The sequence below is a fragment of the Betta splendens genome, unplaced genomic scaffold, assembly GCF_900634795.4.
Source record: "Betta splendens unplaced genomic scaffold, fBetSpl5.4 scaffold_29, whole genome shotgun sequence".
NCBI classification, from domain to species: domain Eukaryota; kingdom Metazoa; phylum Chordata; class Actinopteri; order Anabantiformes; family Osphronemidae; genus Betta; species Betta splendens.
In genome coordinates this window covers 502,982-527,900 of record NW_026577848.1, presented here as the reverse complement: position 1 = coordinate 527,900, position 24,919 = coordinate 502,982, and the positions used below count along the sequence as shown (strand labels likewise).

The 24,919-nt window shown below is 42.9% G+C and overlaps 4 protein-coding genes across 6 annotated transcripts in view; 2 read left to right on the top strand and 2 right to left on the bottom strand.

The window, feature by feature from the left end:
- LOC129603764 (NACHT, LRR and PYD domains-containing protein 12-like) overlaps window positions 1–24,919 on the bottom strand; it is a 155,648-nt gene that overhangs the window by 25,339 nt on the left and 105,390 nt on the right. The gene's annotated exons all lie outside the window — the stretch shown is intronic.
- LOC129603748 (uncharacterized) overlaps window positions 1–24,919 on the top strand; it is a 151,362-nt gene that overhangs the window by 108,026 nt on the left and 18,417 nt on the right. The window lies entirely within an intron of this gene.
- Window positions 1–24,919, bottom strand: part of LOC121202064 (NACHT, LRR and PYD domains-containing protein 12-like) — a 290,159-nt gene that overhangs the window by 262,892 nt on the left and 2,348 nt on the right. For 2 of the 3 annotated variants that reach the window (XM_055506697.1, XM_055506700.1), the window contains exon 1: window positions 23,993–24,095. The exons of the other annotated variant lie outside the window; for it this stretch is intronic. The gene's annotated coding sequence lies outside the window, so the exon portion shown is untranslated. Of the gene's footprint in view, window positions 1–23,992; window positions 24,096–24,919 lie in introns of those variants that run through there. 3 annotated transcript variants of the gene reach the window in all.
- On the top strand, window positions 877–4,192 carry LOC129603752 (NACHT, LRR and PYD domains-containing protein 12-like). The gene is made up of 4 exons (XM_055506717.1): window positions 877–920; window positions 1,934–2,107; window positions 3,110–3,283; window positions 3,980–4,192. The coding sequence occupies exons 1-4, from the start codon at window positions 892–894 to the stop codon at window positions 3,987–3,989; spliced, it is 387 nt and encodes a 128-aa protein (XP_055362692.1). The 5' UTR covers window positions 877–891; the 3' UTR covers window positions 3,990–4,192.

The following is a 24,919-nucleotide window of genomic DNA, read 5'->3' as shown; positions in this document are numbered from 1 at the left end:
GAGCTAAATGTGATGTGAACGTTGTGCTGACACATGAGGCTAATGTTCTACTGATCCACACTGAGGGTCTTGATTGACTGAAGTCTGTTTTTTTATTCTCTGGTTTTGTTTTTTCACTGTTCACATCCTTAATTCTTTATTCAGATTGAGACGCTGCAGGTTGTCAGAGATCAGCTGTGATTCTCTGGTCTCAGCTCTGAAGTCCAACCCGTCACATCTGACACAACTGGACCTGAGTGGAAACAAGCTGCAGGATTCAGGAGTGAAGCATCTGTGTGGTTTTCTGGAGAGTCGTCACTGTCGACTGGAGACTCTGAGGTCAGTTCACTGACTGTTACTGTTCTAGGTTCTAGGTTCTGACTGTGGTTCTGCTTCAGGGAACCAGCCGGTTTCAACACTGACACACAAACAACATCAAAAAATAGTTTTTGATCCCAAATTGTTTATTCGGCCCAAAAATCCTACAGTTCTTTTCTAACAGACTAATGATGTTTTAGTTGTGTGTGAGCTCAATAGTTAAACGTGTTTATTGACAGTTTTTTTCAGATGATTGTTGAGTTGAACATGTTCTCAGAGAGTGAGTGTGAGACACATGACAGAGCAGGAGGAGAAACCTCTGCTCAGCAGAACCAAACTGTTGATGCACAGACTGCCTCTTTACAATCACATCTATGTGTATCTACAGTTTATATATTGCCTATTTACAACAATCCTTCTGTTTATATAAATATTATATAATTCATATCTGCTGTCATTCAAGGACGACCTAAAAGTTATGTGTATCTGTGTTAAAGTGTGTGGTTCTCTTTCGTTCCTCATTCTGTCTGAATTCAAAATATTCTCATCAATTTCCCTCTTAGATTATTAAAGTGTATTAAACCTTGAATCTACATGGTCTCAGAAGATGAAGCCTCATCCAGGTGAATGACAGCATCAGTGCTGTGAGATCCACCAACATTGATGAGAAAGTTCCTCCTCTGTCTCTGTCCAGTGTCTGAACACAGACACAGAGAAACTGGAGGTTGAAACTTTGACCATTAAGATAAATTGTCTTTTTCTTTTAATGCCAGGAAGAGACTTGTTGCTGCAACGTTTCTCCCTATGTTGGACTATGGAGATCTTTTGTATATGCATGCTCCAGCCCAAGTCTTACGCTCACTGGATTCAGTGTTTCATGCCTCTTTGCGCTTTGTAACAAACTGTGGTGCACGATCCCACCATTGCGATCTGTACTCTGGTGTTGGATGGCCAGCTTTAGCCACGCGGCGGCTCACACACTGGTACAGGTTTATATATAAAGGACTTGTTGGTTTACTTCCTTCATACCTGAGTGTGTATCTTCAGCAACGGCCTGATGACCTCATCAATTACGTTCTCAGGATGTCTACACACTGATTGTTCCAAGTGTCAGAACAGAGAAAGGAAAAATGTCTTTCCAGTATCGTGCTCCAACAGATTGGAATTCTTTACAGAGAACTTTCAAACTGCAAACTCTTGTATCTTTGGCTCATTTTGACTCCCTTCTGAAAGACCTGGAAATGCAATCATTAACCTGTCATTGTTTCTAATTATGTGTTAAACATTTGTAATTAGTTGTTCTATGTAAAATGCTGTGTGTGTTGTTGGAGCCTCTTGGCCAGGACTCCCTTGAAAAAGAGGTCTTTGAATCTCAATGGGACTTTCCTGGTTAAATAAAGGTTAAATAAAAGAAATTAAAAAAAAAGATCAGACGAGATGTTGGAGTTTGTTTATCAGTTTAGACAGGAACATTTCAGTCAGGATCATGTTGTTGGTTCTGTCTCCATCAAGACGACATGGAACAAACCAATGAATCAGAATAAACACACAAAGATGTTGTTGAAGAGACAAAATAATGACGACACCATGTTTTAACTCTTTGTTTCTGCTGTTGCATGTTTGATTCTTTATTCAGATTGATTTACTGCAGTTTGTCAGAGATCAGCTGTGATTCTCTGGTCTCAGCTCTGAAGTCCAACCCATCATATCTGACACAACTGGACCTGAACTTCAACAACCTGCAGGATTCAGGAGTGAAGCATCTGTGTGGTTTTCTGGAGAGTCGTCACTGTCGACTGGAGACTCTGAGGTCAGTTCACTGACTGTTACTGTTCTAGGTTCTAGGTTCTGACTGTGGTTCTGATTCAGGGAACCAGCAGGTTTCACTCCTGAGAGTTAATGGTTTGGTTTTTGTTCACTTACTGTATAGTTTGATCACTTCAGTGTTCTTTCAGTGGAACCAAAAATTAAAACTCAAACAACAATATGAAACAATATTATTTAAATGTTGAACTCACATTGTTTCTTAGGGATAAAAATCCTAAAGTTATTTTATAACAGACTAATGAAACAACCAGAACTGGTCCAAGTCCAAAAGTCCAGTTGTGGTTTTCCCAGTGGTTCCTCTGCATCTATGCATCCATCATTCCAACAACTGGTCCTGTTTGGGTCTGCATGGTTCTGATCCCAGCTGTCACTCAGCAGGAGGCAGGGTCCAGTCTGGACCGGTCACCAGTCCATCACAGGTCCTTCCAGCTGTGAACACCACACAGTCAGTTCACATCAACACAAAGTCCAGTTCATCAGAACCACTGCACAGAAACACAAGGTGGCACCAAACAGGAGCCAGTCAGTGAGTGTGTGTTTGTTCCCAGTGGAACCAGGCAGGTCCATCCTGGTTGGAAACTCATTTATCACTTTCTTCTTCTTCTGCAGTTTCACTTCATTTCAGTGAAACATGTTTATGAAGCAGCTTGAGAAAATTTCCTGTGTTGATAGGTTTCAATTCATCACTTTATCACAAAAAACAGAAAATAGAACTAATATTTGGCTTCAGTCCAATTACAGTCCATCAGCTTCTCTACTGATTCCAGATGTGACTGAGGTCAACAGCAGCTTGTGAATCAGTGCTGACATCAACAGGTGTATGAATGTTGTGCTGACATGTGGATGATGTGTAGAAGCTGAGATCATGACGACACAACAACACAAGCACAAAGTCACTCTGCTCATTTTAGACTAAACATCAGTGATCAGGACAAATCTGACTCATTATTTATGCTTTGATCCACATTTTTGATTCTTTATTCAGATTGATTGGCTGCAGTTTGTCAGAGATCAGCTGTGATTCTCTGGTCTCAGCTCTGAAGTCCAACCCGTCACATCTGACACAACTGGACCTGAGTGACAACGACCTGCAGGATTCATCAGTGAAGCCTCTCTGTGACCTGGTGCAGAGTCCAGACTATGGACTGCAGACTCTGAGGTCAGTAGAGGTTGGAGTCAGTCTGTGCTGCTTTCAGTAGTATTGGACTAAACTCAGTTAGTGTCACAGCAGAGATCCAGTGTTTCCTGTAAAGCTCCAGTCACTCATCAAAGTGTCGTAGCATCAACACTAACTACTGATCAGGTCCATGTGTGTCACAGCTCTGAGATCAGTCTGGCTGATAGAACCATGGTTCCATGTAGTAACCATGTGGTGCTGGTCCAGAGCAGAACCTCTGCTGAAGTCCAGTCATCACATCTGTGTCTGTGTCCTTCTGTCATTAGTTGCTCCAAAGCTTCTCATGTTTCTGTGTCAGCTGATGTTTCAAAGCAGAGAAGATGTTGGTCACCACACAGCGACTCTGTCTGTGATGGCCAACAGGAAGTCGTCTCTAAAGCTATGACTCAGCAGTTTGTTCCACTGTGGACTGGAGTGAAATGTGCAGACTTGATGTTAATATTTTAGTTAACGTTTCCCTTAAATTTGTTTCCTGCATTTGGCGCTCTAGTGCAAAGGATTGAACCACAGCCTTCCGAGTCCGATGCTCTATCAGTTGAAAGGAAGCTTAACAGCTGCCCCACTTCTGCTCTGAACACGACTGAAGTCCTGCTGCTCTTTGTCCTGGATGTGACAGATGATGAAGGGAGTCTCTGTAGACACTCACTGATCTGCTCTCTGCTCTCATTCTCTCTGCAGCTGGAGATGATCCAGATGTAGAAGCAGCAGCAGTGTGTGTGTGGAGGTTCTGACTGGTCCATGTTACTGGGAGCAGAGCTTCATCCACAACTGACTGACAGAGGAACCAGAACCAGTGGAGACGAGTCTCAGTGTGAACTGATCTGAGACCAGCTGCTCTGTGTCCAGTCCACCAGGATCATGTGGGAAAAGTGTCTGGTGCAGTAGTTAGATATCGGGGACAGTGTTGACTGTAATTCTTCTTGTTTAAGAAAACCTATTTTTATACGTATAATTTACTACCTCACTTGCATTTTTGTATTAACAGTGTTTTCACAAATTAATGCTCTAGTGTTGTAATACTGTATGAAGTAGACATTCGGGACACAGAAAGATTGTTTATAAAGCATATTTACTGTATAACCTGTGTCCTCGTTGCTGCTCTTTGACTCTTTGACTCAAGACTAAAGGCAGAGGATTCACACTTGATTCTTTATTGAAAGCAGAGCGTAGCAGTTCAGGAGCAGACTCACTTCCTCTTTTAACTCATGTAACTACAACACGAGCAATGTTCAAACTGCGTCAGGTGGTTTCTTGTACAACTACATTTACTTAATGTGACAAGACATTAACACAACATTTACACGGCATCGTCATGGACAGATAACATGCTTCTTCCTGCTTCAAACTGCTGCCATAACTAAGAGCAACCAGTGCAGCGTTCAGAAGTCGGTCACCAGTTAACGTGGTCACGAGTTAATACGGAACACCGGTCTGTGAAAATATTGTGACATTAAACTGGTCCGAGGCACAAAAAAGGTTGGAGACCATTGATTTAGGGTTTTTACAGTATTGTTGCATATGTTTTTTTGTGACATCATCATTTTAGACAGTTGTTTTCCACAGCATGTGATCGAGGTCTATGATGTTTAAATTGACTGAATGATAGTGGTTATGTGTTAAAGTTAGTTAAAACAGTAAAATAAAACTGGTAAAGGTCACTGTTTCATGATTCAGAATTGATGCTGTCTAGGTTTAACATTATAGGAAGTACAGAATAACCTGGAAGTTCCATTTCAATAGTAAAAGACAAGCAAAAAGACCACTGTACCTCTGAACCAATATCTGACCTATAAACATATTAAATATTACCACAAACATCAATCAAATGAAATAAAAAAATATTTTATTGTGAAGCCAGAACATGAACATTTATTTGAAATGGTCAATTCTGTCAGGTTCTGGTTCTGTTTTCAGTTTCAGTTTTTTTGAAAGTACTTTGTTCATCGGCCATATCATCATGTTTTGGGTTCCAGTTTCCATTTCCTGTTTTATTTTGGTAGTTATCCCGGTTTCTGTTTCTGTTCTAGCTTAACTTCCGGTTTACGTCATGTCACAGCTGTTCCTGCTTCACCCGGTCATTATCCACACCTGCACTTCATCAGTAATCAATTCACCTTGCATTTATGCACCACTTCTCACCCCAGTACCTCGCCGGATCGTTGATTCTATGACCTCACGTTCCAGCAATTCTCTAGTTCAGCTTATCCTGTTGTCGACCCAGTTCCGTATCTCTGACCATCGCTTCTCGCCTGATCCTGACCAGTTTTGTAAGTCTCTACTCTGTTGCTGAACTCTGCCTGTTTCTGGACCTGTCTAAGCCTGCTGATTCTAGTTCTGAGATCTGAGTAGAGATGGCGAAATCGAAGCCTCATGAATCACTGAGCAACTATGACACAGTTGGGCTGAAATCGACACATTGCTCGACACCATCACGACACAGTTACAACAGCGACATCTGCTGGTTGTGCGTGAGAACTGCTTGAGCAGACTGACCATCAAACCCTCGCTGATACGTGGTTGTTCAGGATCACAGTCTATGTTTTATTGTCAACTTTATTTGCTTTACTTATTGTCAAACTTATTTAATGTTCATTTAATGATGTTATTAGAGCTGTATTTGTTCTTCTGCAACTCTGTTTACTACATTGAGGAGACATGTTTATCAGTTAGTTTAATCAAAGACCTTTATTTCATTTTATTTTTCCACAGAACATGACTTTAATCACAATCTCACCACCTCTCCAGCTTTGGAGAAGAGCCGTTTGTATGGCACTGATGTCTGACTAATAAAGATATTTGTATTGGAATTGCGACTTGTCAAAATTTAGTTTTAGTCTTTAATTACATTTTGAACTTGTCATAAATACATTACAGATGTCTGTAATGTGAAACCTGTCTATCTTATAGATCATCTATCATCTTATAGATCATCTCCGGACCGCTTGCCACGTTTATAAAGCTCTGACATATTAAAACAAACGTCCGTTCAAACTGCACTTAAGCCGCTCGGCAGTCACGTGACGTATCGACACCTCTCGCTCTCATTGGTCACGTGATTCGGAACGCGCTCGAGATTCTGCTTGACGACACTTCCGCTTCAAAAGATCGACGCTGAGTCGAGTGGGAGGTCTCGAGTTGGACATCTCTAGATCTGAGCCCTTTGGTATTGACCCACGCCTGTTACCGGACCCCACTACGCTTATCCCTTGTGTGCTGCGAAACTGTGCCTACCTGTGTATGATTTGGACCGTCTGTGACCTGGATTCTTGCATTAAATATCTCTTTAATCATACCTCCCGTCTGCTGCGTCTGCCGTTCCGTGACAAATTCCTCAACGTAAAGCGTGTTTGTGCAGCCTCCCCCTGAACAAGCATTAGGCCACCGTGGAGAGGACAAACTCCAGAGAAAGAGCCAGGCTCAGGGTGGGTGCTCATCTGCTGACTGGAGGCCGACTGCTGCGTCTCTGGAGGAACATGAGTCACAGGGTCAGCGTCAGTCAAACCACTGATGCTACGATTGGTGGACGACCTCTTTGTACCGAGGAACACGAGTCACAGCGTTGTTGTGAACGCTGACTGCTCTGAGCATCAATAATTGAAAACAATTGTGACTGTGCCTGACTTAAGTTGTTGTGATGTTTGTAGTTGAGTTCTTGCTGTCATCAGTGATCCAGCCTCCAGTCAGTTAACGTCAGAGTCAGAGTCAGGGACTGTTCTGTCTCCTCAGGAACTCAAGTCACATTTAATGTCCCACTACTGCCAGCAAACAGAAACATGGGGCTAAAGTAAATTCACTTCTTCCTCAACACAGTTGAGCAGCAGCAAAGGATCAGGAGCCAGTTAAAACTGTTATAATGTGTTATGTTATGTAAATGTTCTTTTTTGCAAATGGCTGCAAAAGTCCTAGAACTGATTAATCTGTACGTGTCTGCAAGAGTGCAGTGCAGCTGCTTCCCCCTCGTGGACAAACATAGAAACATAAATTCATGGAAAACACAACATTTCTAGTGTGACACCTGATTTAATCTGTTTTCATTGACATGATTACAATATATATGAAACTGAGAAGTCTCGGGAAGCAAAATATGTAGAGTAATTAGATCTGGTTGTATGTTTAAACTAGAAATTATTTAGGAATCCTTATTAGTTCCAAAGTGGAAAAAATGAATTCTGCATTTGACCCATCGTCCACAGGGAGCAGTCACATGACCAAGACCTAGACAGGTACTGAACACTGTGCATGTCACCAGGCAGCTTTTTGTTCCAAATCTTCTTTAGGATGATGTGATTCTGGTTTAGAAGTAACCAGTTTCAATGTGACGTCATTAAAGTCACACCATGAGTCACACACATAAGGATCAGTAACGTTTGGGTCATTGGAGCTGTTCTTTGCAGCAACATAGAAACTGGATCCGGACTGAACGTAAATGGCTCAAACCTGAATCCATACAGTAATTGACATGGTTTCATTAAGTCCTAGTAGCAGGACTAAAAACAAGGTCATCCTCCACCACAGAACAGATGACATCCTGATAACACCACTGATGTTTAAAACAAGGTAGGTCACTGGTGAGTTTGAAAAATTTAAAATCCACCCACACCCTGACCAAGGCGCAGAACACAGGGACCACCACATGGTCCTTCACCTGTCTGGTTTTGTAAATGGCCAGCTTGGCCTGACCCGACAAGAAGTTTAATAACTGCCACTTCTCTGCATTTGTTCTGCTGTAACCAGCACCGAAGATGAAACTATTAAGACTCCACAGTTCATTAAATGCATTAAAAACATCAGATAATAAATTAAAAAGCTCAGCCAGTCGTGTACAGTCCATAAAACAGTGGAAGACAGTCTCTGTTTCACCACAGTGCGCGCAGGTGCGGGGACCCCCTGGGTTGATCTTCCCAGTGAAGGAGTTCACGGCAATGGCTCCATGTAAAATCCTCCACTGCAGGTCCTCAGTCCTTTTGTTCAGTGGTGGCTTGTAGAGGACCTTCCACACTGGCTGGAGAGTCAGACGCCAGTTCTTGATATGCTGAAGGTCACCCTTCTTGGGCAGCAAACTGAGAGGCAGGAAGTTCCCTGTCAGACTCTCATGAACCACAGAGAGAAAGTCTGCTCCAAAGTCACACCAGAACGTCTTATAAAATTCCACAGTGAGGCCATCCAGCCCTGGAGCTCTCCCTCCCATAATGCACTGCAGGGCTGTAGACAGCTCCTGCAGAGAAATGTCCATGTCCAGGGCATCGTTGGTCTCTCCAGACACCTGAGGAAGATCCCCACAGAAGAAGTCTATGCCCTCCTCATCCTCAGTGTACTCACTCTGAAAAAGGTCCCTGTAGAACTCCACCGCCCTCCTCCTGATGTCACCAGGCTCCTCCAGGATGACCTCTGCAGTGGATCACAGGCTGTGGATTGACCTATTTTGACCATTACGTTTCTCGAGGCTGAGAAAAAATCTGGAAGAGGCGTCCATATCAGTCATGCTCTGAAACCTAGATCAGACCAGCGCCCCCTGTGTTCTGGTGCCCAATAGGTTGTCAAGAGTTGCCTTTTTGGATTTGAGGACTTCAATGTGCCTCCTGTTTCCTGTGGACTCCACCAAGGTTTGTAATTCCACAATATCATTCTTTAGATCCTTCATTGACCTGGTAATGTCCCTTATGACATTGAGAGTGTACTGTAAACAAAATAAAACAAAACAAAACAAAATGCCAGTTTGCACTTCTATGCTTTACATGTATGTTGATAATAAAAACGTGAATTAAAACCCTGGCGTGATCACTAAAACCAACAGGTCTGATGAAGCAGGACCTAAAAACGTTCAGATGAAGCTTAAAAGCATAAAACCGGTCAAGTCTTGCTAAAGAGACCATGTTGTCTCTAACGTGAAACCATGTGTACTGTCTGTCCTGCCCATGAAGACTCCTCCATACGTCCACCAGCTCGTGAGTCTTTAGGACTCGGCTTAAAAGCTGCTTCAATGCAGAATGTGGTTCCATGTGGTTTTTATCCAGATTGTCGTTTTCAGTGCAGTTAAAATCACCGCCTCAGAATTAAAATCCATTAAAACATCATTTATTTTATTCAGCAGCAGGAGTCTCTCTGCACCTATGGTGGGATAAATATTCACTGAAACCAAAGTGCTGTTAGAAAACATGTCCCGCACCACCAACAGTCTGCCAGGGACGATTTCAGACACAGTGAGGGACACTGGAGGACAGGACCCAGAGAACAAGATGCCACCACCAGCACTGGTGCTGCTGCCGTGACTCAGCACCACCTGCCCAGGCCACTCCCTGGTCCAGTCCACCTCAGTGCTGCTGTCACTGTGTGTCTCCTGAACAAACATCGCATCAATGTGGTTCAGTTTCATCAGTTCGTACAAACTCATCCTTTTTTTTATTCTCTGGCTCCATTCAGGCTTAAAGTGCCAACTTTAACGTGGACCATGATGAGAGATGGTAAAAAAAAACAGTGCAGAGCAGAAACACAACTCTAAGGTCAAAAACAGAGTATTTAAAAGACACCATCATCATCATCTTCATGAAGAAGCTCCTGTTTCAGTTTAAAGGCAGTCTTTTTCAGCCTGTAACACTCCTGGTCAGTGTATCCTCCTCTGCCGGTGCTCCTCATCTGTGAACACACCGACCTAGAACAGCTCCTTATCAGAAAAACAGTCCTCAAATTTCACACGCTTCATGTTCTTTGTTCTCAGTAAAAACCTCTTAACAGGTTCCACAGGGAACTCTTTTGAAATGTGAGGTCGTGGCTGAGAGGAGTTACACTCTGAGATGTCAGTGTCGCTACCAGGAGTAGAACCCTCGTCCTCACTGAGGTCTGACTCCATATTCGCTCTCCTCAGCCTCCCTCTGACCCTCACCGACGCTTGTTGTTATTGGGGGCCGCTCACAGTCGATTTACACCTTCTTTCTCCAGTTGTGGCCTTTTTACAGCTCTCAGTTCCAGTAACCACTGACTCAGTGTCAACAAGCGTCTCAGTGACATCACAGCTTGTCGTCTGCTCAACCGTCACATCCTCCATCACCACAACCTGTTCTTCAGGGGCTGTTGCTTGATCGGCCCCTGTGCCTGTTCACGCAGCCCTGCACCGTGTCCATCACCTCGCTGTGGTTCTGATCCACCCTCCGTCTGCTTCTCAGCACCATCACTCTGCTCCTGTTCACCAGCATCCACACCATCCTCCGCCTGCTGCCCAGCACCACCTCCACCCTGCTCCTGTCCACCTGCTTCTGCTTCACCTTCAGCCTGTTTTGCTGCCTCCTCCTCCTCACCGTGTTCCCTTTGTTCATGCGTGAACTTCTCAGGACACGCCCTGATGAGGTGTCCTTCTCTCCCACAACCAAAGCACCTCATGGTCTCAGATGTTACAAAAAGGATGTAATCAAACTCATCAACTTTTATCTTGAGGACCAGGTTCAGGTCCTCATCCTTTTTAACGTCTGCCTCCTGTGTGAGACCACATGTCGCAGCTCTGCTTGTTTACATCCCGATGGCAGCTTCCTGAAGGTGAGACAATGCTGCTGTGTCTGGACAGTTCTCGACTCAGCAGTTCGTCACTGATAAATGGTGGAATGTTCCACAAAGTCACTTTCTTCGCGGGCTGCGTCAGAGGAGACACGGGGACAAATGAGTCGCTAATGACGACGCCGCTTTGAACCACGGAGGTCACGTTTTCAACGCTGTCAAGGAAGATCACCACCGAGCCGCTCATCCTGGCGGCGACTTGATGCTTTGTGCAGCGACTACAGCGGCCACAGCGACCGCACATTCATTGACGGAAAAGAAGAGCAGCAGCGGTAAACAGGTCGGTAAACAGCATAAAAAACAACAAACTAAACCCCTACCCGATCTATTAACACACCCACTGATGAACAAAACCACAAAAAACACCAGCGTGGAAAAATATTAACAAAGCACAAAGCAAAATGTCTGGAAAAAGGTCAGTGAGTCTGACAATCGCCCAGCTCCCACTCACAGAGAGAGAGAAAGATTTTACACAAGACTTTAAAAGCCAGTTTTAAACAAACTAGTGACACAAGGATAGTTTAAATAATACACCAACAGCGCAGGGTTAAAATGAAAAAATATGATCATTTTCAAATTATTAAAAAAAAGAAACAAGAAAAAAACAAGAAAACAACAAAAACGTCAGCATGGTAACAAACTGAGCTGTCTACAGCAGCTTTTCTTTTCTTTTCTTTTCTTTTCTTTTCATACAGAGTTCTTTTTCACCTTCCTCCATCCCTGTGCCTGTTCAGCTGCAGCACTGTTTACATCCAAATCATCACACATCTCTATCTCACGTTGACATGTGAGCAACTTCCCTTTGTTTAACGGCTCCACGTGGGCCTCTTCAGCCTGCTGGTTGTCTGCACCAACCAGTGTCATGTCCACTTTCTACTGGAGTTTCTCCACCACCAGCCTCATCCTGGGAGTGAGGGCGAGCGCAATTTGCAGCATCTGCACTGTAAGGGGAAATATTGTTAGTTTAGATGATCCTCGTGGTGCTGCCATGTGTTAGTGGTTCCTAATTAAAACTGCCCATCTGAGCGGAAACGAGACAATTAGTTTTCCGTTTCTCTCTCTTTACTCTGACGAAGTACCTGGGATTCCTTTGGTGTAGAACCGTCTGTGGCAGGCGTCGGCCCCCAGGTCGTCAGAGTGTAAACAATATGCTGTCATTTACGGCACATATGCAGTGGTTGTGGTGCTGGTTATATAATTAGAATATCATCAAATGTGATTTATTTCTCTAATTCCATTCAAAAAGTTAATATTTATATATATATATATATATATATATATATATATATATTAAATTATATCAATTGATTACACACAGACTGATATATTTAAAATGTTTATTTAATTTTTTTGTGATGATTATAACTGAAATAATGAAAACCCCAAATTCAGTATCAGAAATTCTAAATATTAATACCAATACAAAAAGAATGTTTAGAAATCTTGGCCAACTGAAATAAAATGAAAAGTATGAGCATGTACAGCACTCCGTACTTAGTGGGGCTCCTTCTGCCTGAATTACTGTATGTCAGGGCGTTGTAGATGACGGACCCACATGCACAGCACAGCGTTTTGCGGTTAAGAGGACAGTTTATTCCAAATACAGGGTCCAATACAGGCAGAGTCATACACGGGAGATCAGATGTGGTTTAAACAGGATCAGGTCGAGACAGCGTCAGGGACGGGCAAGGTCATACATGAGAGATGAGTACAATACCAAATCGTCGGGCGTCGAATCGTGGTCGGGCAGGCAAGGTCGGCAACAGGCAGTAACAGGTAACCAAGGCAGACAGGGACTAGGCAGGCTCAGAATAGGATACACAACAGGATACGACAATGAACGCTGGAAAGTGGTGATCTCACGCAACAATCTGGCGGGTAACAGGTGTGAGAGGTGGACCTTAAATGCAGAGCAGGCTAATGGCAGATGAGATGCAGGTGTGGGTAATGAATGCCGGTACAAACAGGAAACAGTTGAATATGTGGTGTTTAGCAGGAAGTCCTTTCAGAGTAAAAGGCGGCTGTAAAGCCCGGACGTGACACTGTAGTAATGTGGCATAGGTTGAATCAGTCTGTGGCACTGCTCAGGTGTTATGAGATCCCAGGCTGCTCTGATAGTGGAATCCAGCTCTTCTCCATTGTTACAGTAGCTCTGGCATATCTCATGTTCATCTTTACACTACTACATAGATTTTCTATGGGGTTAAGGTCAGCCGAGTTTGTTGGCCAATAAAGAACAGGGATCCCATGGTCCTTAAACCAGGCACTGGAGTCTTCCTCCAGACTCTGGAACCCTGATTTTAAAGGAAAATCATCAGAGAACATTTGGAGCATTCAGCAGCAGTCCACTCATTTTTGTCTTTAGCCCAGGTGAGATGCTTCTGACTCTGTCTATTGTTGCAGAGTGGCTCGATATAAGAAACGCATGTCTGCATACGTCTGGGCGTAGTGGTTCATGAAGCACTGACTCCAGCTGCAGTCCACACTTGGTGAATCTCCCCCAACAGGTTTGAATGGCTTTTGTTTCACAGTCCTCTCCAGGGTTTCTCTGAGATACTGAATTTGGGTTTTTTATTAGTTGTCAGTTATAATTGTCACAATTAAAAAAGTAAACTTTTGAAATGTATCAGTCTGTGTTTAATGAATGAATATAATATACAAGTTTCACTTTTTGAATGGGATTAGTGAAATAAATCAACTTTTTGATGACATTCTGATTATATGACCAGCATCTGTACATGACACATGACACTTCAAACGGTTTTAAAATAAAACTTTTTTTATGTTATCGTGCTGTTTTGAATTATATCACTGTATATTCAGCCAATTTGAAACATGTGCTCTTTCCATACATTATTATATATTATATATATTATATATAACATACATGTTTAAACGTAACAGTAATAAAAAGAGTGGTAAACCTACTGTCAGGGTGCGGCAATGAACGGACCCACATGCACAGCGACGAGACGTGAGGCAAGGCGATGCGATAAAGTGGTATTTAATTCCAAAACTCAGGTCACAACGGTCCGGGGTCATACACAGGTAACAGTAGATAATCCAGACAGACGTGGCAGGCAGGGATAAGGCAGGCTCAGAGTCAACGAACTGGAACAACGGTAGCATACAAACAACGATCTGGCGGGGAACTGAGGACAAAGGTGGTGGTTAAGTACAAAGTGAACTAATAGCAGATGAAGTGCAGGTGTGGATGATGCGGACCGGTACTAACAGGGAACAGCTGTGATGAGACGTAGCCGGAAGTCCTTTTAACATAAAGGCGGATCTAAACCCGGGACGTGACAACTGAACAGGAAGTATTACAAAATAAAACAGGAAATAACGAGAAACAAAACCCAGATCGTGACACCTACTGTACACTTATTAGCATCAGTTCACTTCTGGACAGGAGTTTAGCATGAGTTTAATGAGTGCAGTTTGTTGTGAGTCACAGCAGTTTGGTAGATACCTGCTTGATCTGCAGCCTATGCTCCTGTACCTGTTGCCTGATGGCAGGAGAGAGAACAGTCCATGAGAGGGTGCTGAGGACCCCCCATGATGGAAGCTGCTCTGTGTGTGCAGAAGAACGGGAGAGAAGCACCTACAATCTTGCTGGCAGTACTGACAGTGCTATAGAACCGTTGATGGTTCTGGGCTCTGCAGCTGCCAAACCAGGATGTGAAGCTGAGTGTTAGGATGCTTTCTATGGTGCCCCTGTAAAATGTGATTAGGTGATGAGTAGGATGACAGCAGCTGTTGTTAAGGTTAAGATAGAAGTAACATCTGTATAGATGTTTACTGGTGTCTGTTTTTGCCTGGAGGGAATTACAGTGAAACCTCATTGGCTGCATGCCGGTAGAGGGTGTTCTGTTGTGCCGTGTGACACTAATTGTTGAACACACACTGAGTAAATTATACTTAAGCCAGTCACGTTTATAGCACACATGGCTACATACTTAGCCTAACACGATGCGTTCCTCTACCGGAAGCTTAACAGTCCTTCACAATAAAAGTCTTTAGGGCTTTAACAACAATGTCTATTGTTACAAAGGGAATGAATGATCTTCAGGGTGCAACCAACGTCGGTCAAAACTATTATCTTTTACACTTATATAATATACTTATACAAATATAAGCATAATCCTCACGCCTACGCCAAAAAATGATTCCTTAAGTTTCGTTTTGACTTCTTAAAGTAACTGCAAAACAAAGTACAAAAACAGTACATATCATAATCATCCACGCTGAGCCTAGAACCTAGGTTCAGTGTTTCCTCCTTGTTGTTAGGGACCATAAACACGACATCTGTGAGAAATCACATGGTGCAGTTCAGGTTTTTTGCTTCCCGATGGCAACTTTCTGAAGGGGGAAACTATTTTTCCAGGCCTGGATAGTTCTTGTTTCAACAGGCCATCGCTAATAAAAGGTGGTACGTTGGACTGAGTATGTTTACTCTAGTTCTGTAGGTACAGGTACAAGTAAGAGATTGTCTTTGTTGCATTTTCATATCAGATTGTTTGTTCCTTTGTCACCCACTGTGTTTATGTCTATGAGGTTGAATTGATTGAATGATTAGTTATGTTAGTTAAAACAGTGAAAGAAAATATGGTAAATCTAAGACGGTTTTGATGATTCAGAATTGATAGGAAGTTTATAGGAAGTACAGAATAACCTGGGAGTTACGTTTCAATAGTAAAAGACAGGCAAAAGAAATTATTTAGCAAATTTCCTGGGGTCCTTGAATGCAAAACGATTCATGGTGGGTAGCACTGTCGCCTCACAGCAAGAAGGTTCTGGGTTCGATTCCCGATACGTTCTCCCCGTGTTTGCGTGGGTTCTCTCCGGGTTCTCCTCCCACAGTCTAAAGACGTGCATTAGGTTGATTAGACTCTCTCCATTGCCCGTGTGTGTGTGTGTGAATGGTTGTGTGTCTCTGTGTTGCTCTCACATAAACTCAAACAGATGCTACTCATGGTGGAGCCAGTCAAAATTAAGGTCATAGGTCAAACACTGGACAAGACGGAGAAAGGTGGAGAGAAGTGTCCACATTCCAGAACACACACCTTCACAAAAAGCTCAATATCAGGGTCCTTGTCGTCCTCGGCCACGGTGTCCGTCATGCTGAAGTAAAACAAGCTTTCTCTGTGTGTTTGTTTCCCCACTGTGTAAATGTGTTTGTCTGTGAGCCTGTTGTTCGTCTCAGTTTACAGCAGAATCCACTCCACTTTCCTTTGGTGAGGTCCGCTCGGTCCCACAGTGTCAGCTGAGGACGAGTGGAACCAGGCGGAGGGTGTGTGGTTCAGTGTGTACACGTGGTCTGAGCCGTGGGGCCTGACATGACAGCAAAAATAACCCCCAGGGGGAGAGAGTGGAGGAGGGACGGACACAAGCAGGTGACTGTGACTCACCAGGACTCACCGTGTCCTCCTCACACCGTCCAGGCTCATGGAGAACCACAGCACTGAGTTCTACACAGCTGGTTTCAGCGTCTCACCAGGATCAAGTGTGACTGGTGTTTCAGAGGAACGTTTCCTGACTGGACTCAGTGCAGGAACAGCAGCGATGCTGAGGGAACACGCTGCATTTAAAATGACACAGAAATAAGCTTCTTGTCAAAAGATATTGGCATGAATCACTTTTTGGCAACGTGGAAAGAGCTTCTTACTGGTTGTACCTGTCTCAGACAGGTACAGACAGTGGTCAAGTTGATTTGAATATGTTAATATGAACAAGAAGAGCTCCACTGACTTAAAATGAGGCAGAAATAAGCTTCTTGTTAAGATATTGGCATGAATCACTTTTTGGCAACGTGGAAACAGTGTTTTACTGGTTGTACTGGTCACAAACAGGTGTAGACAGTGTTCAAGTGAGCTGGATGCTCATTAAATGTGTTAATATGAACAAGGAGAGCTCCATTGACTTAAAATGAGGCAGAAATAAGCTTCTTGTTAAGATATTTACATGAATCACTTTTTGGCAACGTGGAAACAGCTTTTTACTGGTTGTACTGGTCTCAGACAGTTACAGACAGCGGTCAAGTGAGCTGGATGCTCATTAAACCTGTTAATATAACCAAGAAGAGTTTGATAAAGATAAAAATGAGGCAGAAATAAGCTCCTTATGAAACGATATTGGTTTTAATCACTTTTTGGCAACGTAAACACAGCATCTTACTGGTTTAACTGGTCTCAGACAGGCGTGGAAAGTGATAAGATGTACTGGATGCTCATTAAATCTATTATTATAATCCAGCAGAGCTTCATGAACTTGAAATAAGGGAGAAAGAAGCATTCGGTAAACAGATATTGGCTTTAATCACTTTGTGGCAACATAAAACCAGCATGCTACTGGTTCTACTGGTCTTGGTGTATTACATCTGTAAATATAACAAAGCAGAGCTCAGTGTATTTAAAATAAGACATAATTAAGCTTCTGACCAAAAGCTTTGGCTCTAATAATCACGTTTTGGCAACATGAAAGCATCTTACTGGTTTAACTGGTCCCATACAGGAAGTTAAAAGCGGTGAAACAACTCGGTGGTCACTCGTGCAGTTTTAATCAGACACAAAATGTGAAGAACAAACATGTTGCATCAATATTGGGTCGTAGATCTGAGTCCTAGCGTCATGTCATACAGTTAAATAGTCACGATCGACGATCGCTGTAAAGAGAATTAGGAGGATTATTTCCGTCGTTTACACAAAATCTAAAAGACGTGGCGTCACTACGTCCACTAGAAAACGTGTAGCGGATAATATTTACAAGTTATGGCCGTTTGAAACCGAAATAAGAAGCTGTAGTCTTACACAAACCGAGCTAAACGCCTTAATGAGGCGGTGCGCGCTCCCGCGTGCGGAAATCAATTTCTACAGTCACTTTTTGGCACGACATCTGTCGCAGCTTCAATACTGGTGTCCTTGTGCTGCCCACACCCCTCAACAAATCACGACCAGAACACAGCGCAGACAGCCGGAGGGGTCTGGACGTTCCAAGCACGACAGAGACCGAGAGGGCGGGTTACATCTTTGGTGCCGTGACCCGGATGTGGCATTTAGGGACAGAAGCTGGATATATCCTAACAGTGATCTGGCAATTTAACGGTTGTTTTGTATATGTCTGAAGCTTAGATTAAGATAGTAATAGTAAGTAGATAGTAAGTAGTGTTAGAAAGTTATCATGGATTTGGGTTATGTTTGAAATCGAGTTTGATAGCTGTTTTTGATAGTTGTGCGGAACAATCACACCCAGCGGTTACTGGTACACAGGTATAAACAGTGAATGAGTACACCATAGTTCATCCCACAATGCTCAGGTCAGAAAATTATATGGAATCCACACTGAGACTGGAGAGGCCCCCACCCACAACATCCAGTATCCAACTGTCAACTAAGCCTGCTGCAGATGTCTCCCACAAATCCCATGATGCTCAGCAGTACTCTGTGCAGGAAGGACCAATGGGGAGCCCGGAGCAAGTGGTGAGGCCCAAACATAGCCGCCCCACCGCCAGGTTTACAGAACCCTTACAGCAATACCAGTCGCCTAGTCACAAAGCGTATGCCCAGCCTCAGATGGGAGAACCGTGCCAGCAGCTTAGTCCACTACCACTAGTGCACCTATCAGGGGATGGCTACTCATCCACTCAGGCTCACAAATAACCAGTATTACACACAAATACTGGCGCAATCATCCCACCCTTCGTGAGCAGGCATTAGAATCTTCCAAAATGTGCATTGAAGGGGCAGTCAACATGAAGTTATTGGGGAATGAATTCAGGAGCGTGCCGACATTTGTGGTTCCAGACTCCGAATACCGGTCCTCTGTCCCAGTGTTAGTGGGAACTAATGTCATCCGAGCGTCCAGGGGCCATCTTCAAGCAGCCTATGGGGAACAGTTTATACTTCGGGTCAAAGAGAGCCATCCAGAATGGTGTACAGCATTACTGGAGGTTGGGACTGGTGGGCAGAGTGCTTTGGATGGTATGGTTGGGCCCGTCATGTATGCTGGTCATGGAGTTAAAATTGCTGGAGGCAAGGAATTGGATTTATGGTGCAAAATTAAAGCTGGCCCACAAAAGAAGACATACACTGCCATGTTTAAATTAAATAAAGCAGACACAATCAGTTGAGACCTTCTTCAGGATTTTACTCTCAAGGAGTGAGCAGTTTACAGCAAAGGCAACTTCCTCTCACTGAAGAGAAGACAATGATTCAGCTCATAATATGTATTGCATTCTGGGAGGTGAAGAGTCACACAGAACGTGGGAAATATTTCCTGCACAAAGCAAGCATTGGGCTCATCAGATAAGGATGCTACACACCGGTACTCCCTATTTCTTGCTGAGCAGAGGGGAGAAAACTTCAAGGCTATAGCACAGCTAACGAGGCTTTAGCAAAATATGTTTCAATGATTAAATGTAGTATTTTTTCAACAGTAACACATAGTCAGCATATAAACTTATTTTATGATTTACTGATTTGGTCGATATTCCAGTAATTCCTTCATGCTGTCTTATTGCTGCGGCTAGAGGTTCAATAAATATTGCAAATAGTGATGGGGAAAGTGGGCAGCCCTGTCTGGTCCCTCTATGCAGATTAAGACCTTGGTGAGGTCTGGTTATAACTGCGGCGTTTGCTGAGTTGTATAATATTTGGATCCAGTCTATAAATGTTTCCCCAATGCCAAATTTGTGCAGAGTGGCTAAAAGAAACTTCCAGTTTACTCTATCGAAAGCTTTTTCTGCATCTAAGGAGACGATGGCTGACTCAAGTTTATGGGTGGTGATATAATCAATTAAGTTGATTAATCTGTTCATATTGTTTGTTGACTGTCTACCTTTAATGAAACCTGTTTGGTCAGAGTGAATTATATATTGAGTGATTTTTTTCTAATCTTCTAGCAGGAGCTTTACACACTATATTTAAATCTACATTTATTAGTGAAATTGGTCTATAACTCGATGGGAGTGTAGGGTCTTTTCCTGGTTTTTGGAGCAGGCTTATGAAGGCAGAATTCATATTTGTGGGTAATGAATGATGTTGTTTAATTTCAGCTACCATTTTGTAAAAGCTGGGTGCCAGCATGGACCAGAACTCTTTATAAAATTCAGTTGGGAATCCATCTGGTCCTGGAGCTATTTTATTGGGCATCTCCTGCAGAGCTTCGTGTAGTTCTGCCAAAGATAACAATGAGTCTAGAGTTGTGGATTGTTCTTCCTTTAGCTTTGGCAGTTCTAGTTTATTCAGAAACTCCTCTATGGCTGAGATGGATGGATCTATTTGAGACGTATATAACTCTTGGTAAAAGTTTTTAAAGGTATGATTTATTTCATGGGAAAACAAGTAATATTCCCTTTCTTATTAGTTATTGAATGGATGATTTGTTTCTCTTTATTATTTTTTAATTGGTTAGCTAGAAATTTACCACATTTGTTAGCATGGTCAAAGTTCTCCCAGGGTAATTGATCTATCTTAAACTGAGTTTGCAATCAATTATATTATTTAATTTCAGCTTTAGATTCCTTAGGTCTTCTAGGATTCTATCATTGGTTGGAGAGGCAGCATATTTAATCTCTAGAGATTTTATTTTTTGCTCTAATTCTAATTCAAGTAACATGTCCTTTTTTTTCTAGTGTGATGAATATGAAATAATTCTACCGCGCATAACTGCCTTCCCAGCCTCCCAAAGAACACAGGGTGAGGTTCCCGGTGTATCGTTGATTTCTATAAAGGTTGTCCATTCTCTCCTGACATAACTGATGAAGTCTTGATCATTGAGTAATGATGTATTAAACCTCCAATTCCTGGTTGATGGTGTGGCAGCCTTAATCAACGAAATGGACATTGGTGCATGATCACTGATTGTGATAGAGTGAATATTGGTGTCAGAGACATCTTGAAAGACTGAGTTATTTACTAAAATATAATCTATACAGGAGTGAGAGTGGTGAACTGGTGAGAAAAAGGTATATTCCCTGGATGTAGGATGAAGAGAACACCATGTGTCACAGAGACCGAAGTCATCCATGTACTGTTTTAAGGTCTGTACTGATTGCCAGTTCCTGTTGCTCACAGCTTTGCTTAGCCTGTCCAACTCTGGGTTGAATACTAAATTAAAGTCCCCTCCTACTATAAGTTTGGAACCAGAGTGAGCAGACAGTGATGTGAAGAAGCTGTGAAAGAAAGAGGGGTCGTCAGCATTAGGGCCATACACATTAGCTATGCAATATTCAATGTTTCCTATCAAGATATTAATGATTATATATCTCCCTTCTGGATCTACAATGGTATCGTTATGAGTAAAGTTAATCTTTTTATTTATCAGGATGGCGACCCCTCTTTGTTTAGAATTGTAACCGGCTAAGTAAGTATGTGGGAACTCTGCTGATACCAGAGTGTAATTTATAATTTTGGGAATATGAGTTTCCTGTAGTAAAACAATGTCTGCTTGTAGGGTTTTCAAATGGTTAAATATTTTAAATCGTTTCTCCTTCTTATTGATTCCACGTACATTCCAGGTGACAATCTTCAGTGGTGTCATATCTTACCTGACTGCTGTGGATCACTAGTCTTGTGTGTATGTAGTGTGACAGACTTTAGGTGTGTGGCTAACCTTAAGTACCTGTGTATTCTGAGTTGTGTGTTATGTATGTGCACGTGTTTCCCCTGTGCAGTAGATGTTTGTGTGTGGCTGCTGGAGGACTACATAGCTGGCTGACTCTGTGGAAGAAGAATAGAGAAAAGGATGTAGACAGTGTGGAGTGAAAGTAGGTGAAGGAAAAAGAGTAAAGGGAAGGAAAATTAAAGTGAAAGGAAAGTGAGTGATTAAGTATGGTGAGCGCTTTGCAAAGTGAGTGAGTGAGTGACATTAGAATGACAATAAACATTTACATGAAACATCTGGAAGAGAACAAGTTTGAATACTGGATGTAAAGTTATATCACATAGTTGCATTGCATCTATTATTTTTTTACCAAACCTTTTATATTAAACCATTGTTGTTACATACAGTACCACCTGCTAGTAGAGTTGTTTCCCGGTCCCGGTAGAGCTCTCCGTTGACGTACAGTTTGTCGACGCTGATGACAGCCCTGCAGCCTTCTGCCATGAACCTCTTATGGATGGGGAACAGTCGGCGGTCGAGGATCTCCTTGGGGAACTGGTCGTTGACGCTGTAGTCGGTTCCCTTCAGCTGTCTGCCCCGGCTCTTAACCAGTTCCTTCTGCTTAAAGTCATGAAACTTAGCAACAACGGGTCGAGGGCGCTGGCCATCCGGTCGCCTTCCTCCGAGTCTATGCGAACGGTGGAACGCCATCTTGTCCACTGCGTCTGCTGGAATCTTCATCTGTTGTTTAAGGAAGTTTGTTGTCCCCTCATGCTGCGGGCCTGCAGATCGATGATGCCTTCTTTTATTTTTTTATTTTCGGCCGCTAGCTGAGCCACATCCTCCGTCAGGGACTGCACCGTTCCCTTCAGGGCCTCGTTCTCGGTGGCGAGAGAAATCACCTGCTGCTGGCTGAATTCCAGGGAATCGCGGAGGGCCATAAACTCTTTGTAGAGGAGTTCCACTAGTGCCAGATGTGCGTCGAAGCTTGAGTCAGACGGACGGGATCTCTTGTTTGGAGCCGTCTCCTTTTTCCCCATTACCAGACGCTCGAAGCACTCGTCGATGTACTCAAAACTTTCTTTGGTGTTATCCAGAATGGTAGGGTGGTTGATTATTTTCCGTAAAATAAGGTAGTTATTTACTTATTTAAATTGGCAGATAGTTTGTCGCGCTGTTGTTTACTACCGGTGTCGCGCCGCCTTGTTGAATTTCTCGTGCTGTTGTGCTCGCAGAGTCTTGCGTTCTCTCACAGCATCGTGCCCTCTCATCAAACTGTGTTTATAAGGAAGCGCATGTGTCGGGCTGCATCTGCCAAAAGGAATCCCTGAGCGTTTGCCGTTCATCGTTAAATTCATCTATATTTATGGAGCAGCCTCAAGCCAATAGAAAGGTTTCCGCCGAGTGGGACCATTTTCATCTCATATTTTCATCATCTATTTAAACAAAACCACCTTACAATGTATTGACCCCAGCAACACTTCTAGACCCCAGATTCAAGTCACTCTGTTTCCGCAGTTCCTCTAACTGCAATGAGGCCGTCAGTAGACTGCAGGCAGAGTGTCTGTAATTGGACGCACAAATGATCCCCGGCCAGAACCTTACAGAACTTTACAGCAGCTGTCTGCACCCACTTCAGCATTATTTGTTTCTTGTTGTTTAGTAATCATGTACTAAAATGCCAATTTGTTGTTTTTTAGATGACCTATGACAAGATCTCGACATTGAAGTGGGCAGATAGACCAAAAGTGCCACAGCTGATTCCATCCATGAGGTGCAGAGATACCTGACAGAGGGCGATAACACCAGGTCCCAGGATCCTGTGAGATACTGGGTCAATCAAGAGACAATCTACCCAAACCTCCTCGGGCTTTTCTTACAGTTTCTCTGCACTCCAGCCTCATCTGTGTCATGTGAACGGGTCTTTTCTACAGCTGGAAAAGTTGTATCAGAAAACCTTAACAGACTTAATTTTAAAACGTTGGAAAACCTTTTTTTTTTTTAATAATAATTTGTAAAAAAAGTTTACAACTTTTTTTTAACAATATGATACATTCACTTTATCAACTGTATCTAAAAATATAAATTTTAAATTTAAATGAAGATATGAAATAATACTATATAAAATACAATGACTTAAATTATATTATTGTATATATAAGGTCATCAAATCAGTGTCAGCTGAGTCTGTCAACTAAGTTGCCTGTAGGGATTTTAAGTTCCAGCAGGTGTCAGTATTCAGTGACACAGTATCGACACGGTATCAATACAGTTTTGCAAAGTGTCGAGACGCTTCATGACGCCTCATCTAACCATCACTAGTGACTACAGCTGCTTTATTCAGCATCAAACTTATGTAGAGCAAAAATCCGACACCAGAACTACAAGCGACCAGCTGGTCACCACTTAACACACCTGATCTAGGTAACCAGCAGGCTCTGGGAAAGGGGAGTTGGAAAACCAGCAAGGGGCTGGTTTGAGTTTGACATCTCTGCTCTACATTAACAAACAGACTCAGTCACAGTAATGTTGTTAAACACTCACCTTCTCAACTTTTCTTCTTCTTGGTGTTTAGTTAACTTTTCGTCCTTCTGCTCTGTTTTCTCTAAATGAAGTCTGAACTCACCGAACACCTTCAGTCTTTGCTCCTGTACCTGGATCAAGTGATCACTGAGGCTCCGCTCCCTCTCTGTTTACAGGAAACCAGGTGAGTTTACAGAAACTGTTTCTTAATGTCTGACGCAGCACATGAACAGGAAATGTTACATAAAACCTGTTAAAGTGGTTTTAGCTGCAGCAGCAGTTTGTCTGTGTCTCCAGCTGCTTGTTTCAGCATGTAGTTAGTAGTAGTAAGTATCATGCTGTACGTTCCTCCAGCTGATCTGTTGAAGCCAGTAAAATGTTTGCATTTTATATCTCCTGATATCTTTACTGCTTAAACTACAGAGTACTGTTCCTGGATGCAATGACACAAAATAATTGAGTTTATTTCATCTTGTATTTGTGTTATTCTCTACTGACCCGTGGGGCAGACTAAGCAGCTACAGTAGAACAATTTAACTACTGTACTTCCTATATTCATTCATTGTTTGACGTCGGCTCTGGTGTCGACACTGAGGACAAAAAGTCGTCTCCACTGCAACAACATCTCAACTAAAGTCTCCAGTAGTAACTTCAATTTACTGCTGCAAGTGAAGAAGCTTTATGACATTTGACCAAAACCTTCATGTAGAGACGTCAATAAACAGATTTGATCAGAGATGATCAGCTGCTTCCTTTGACGTCAGCACTTCATTAGAAGAGGAGCAGCCCCTGAGACCCTCTACAGGATCAGAGCTTTAGCTACTGCTGGATGGAGATTTGACAACAACTCACTGTGAGTCTGATACAGGTCGGTCTTTGAAATAATACTGAGGTCCTTTGACCAGTCGCTCTTGAGGGACACACAGCTGGGTGCAGGTCCAGGTCCAG

Excerpts from the sequence above, each read along its gene's own strand:
- LOC129603752 (XM_055506717.1), top strand. The coding sequence starts at position 892 with ATGGTCTCAGAAGATGAAGCCTCATCCAG. Across the intron at positions 921-1,933 it reads GAAGATGAAGCCTCATCCAG|ATTGATTTACTGCAGTTTGT; the intron begins GTGAATGACAGC and ends TTCTTTATTCAG. Across the intron at positions 2,108-3,109 it reads TGTCGACTGGAGACTCTGAG|ATTGATTGGCTGCAGTTTGT; the intron begins GTCAGTTCACTG and ends TTCTTTATTCAG.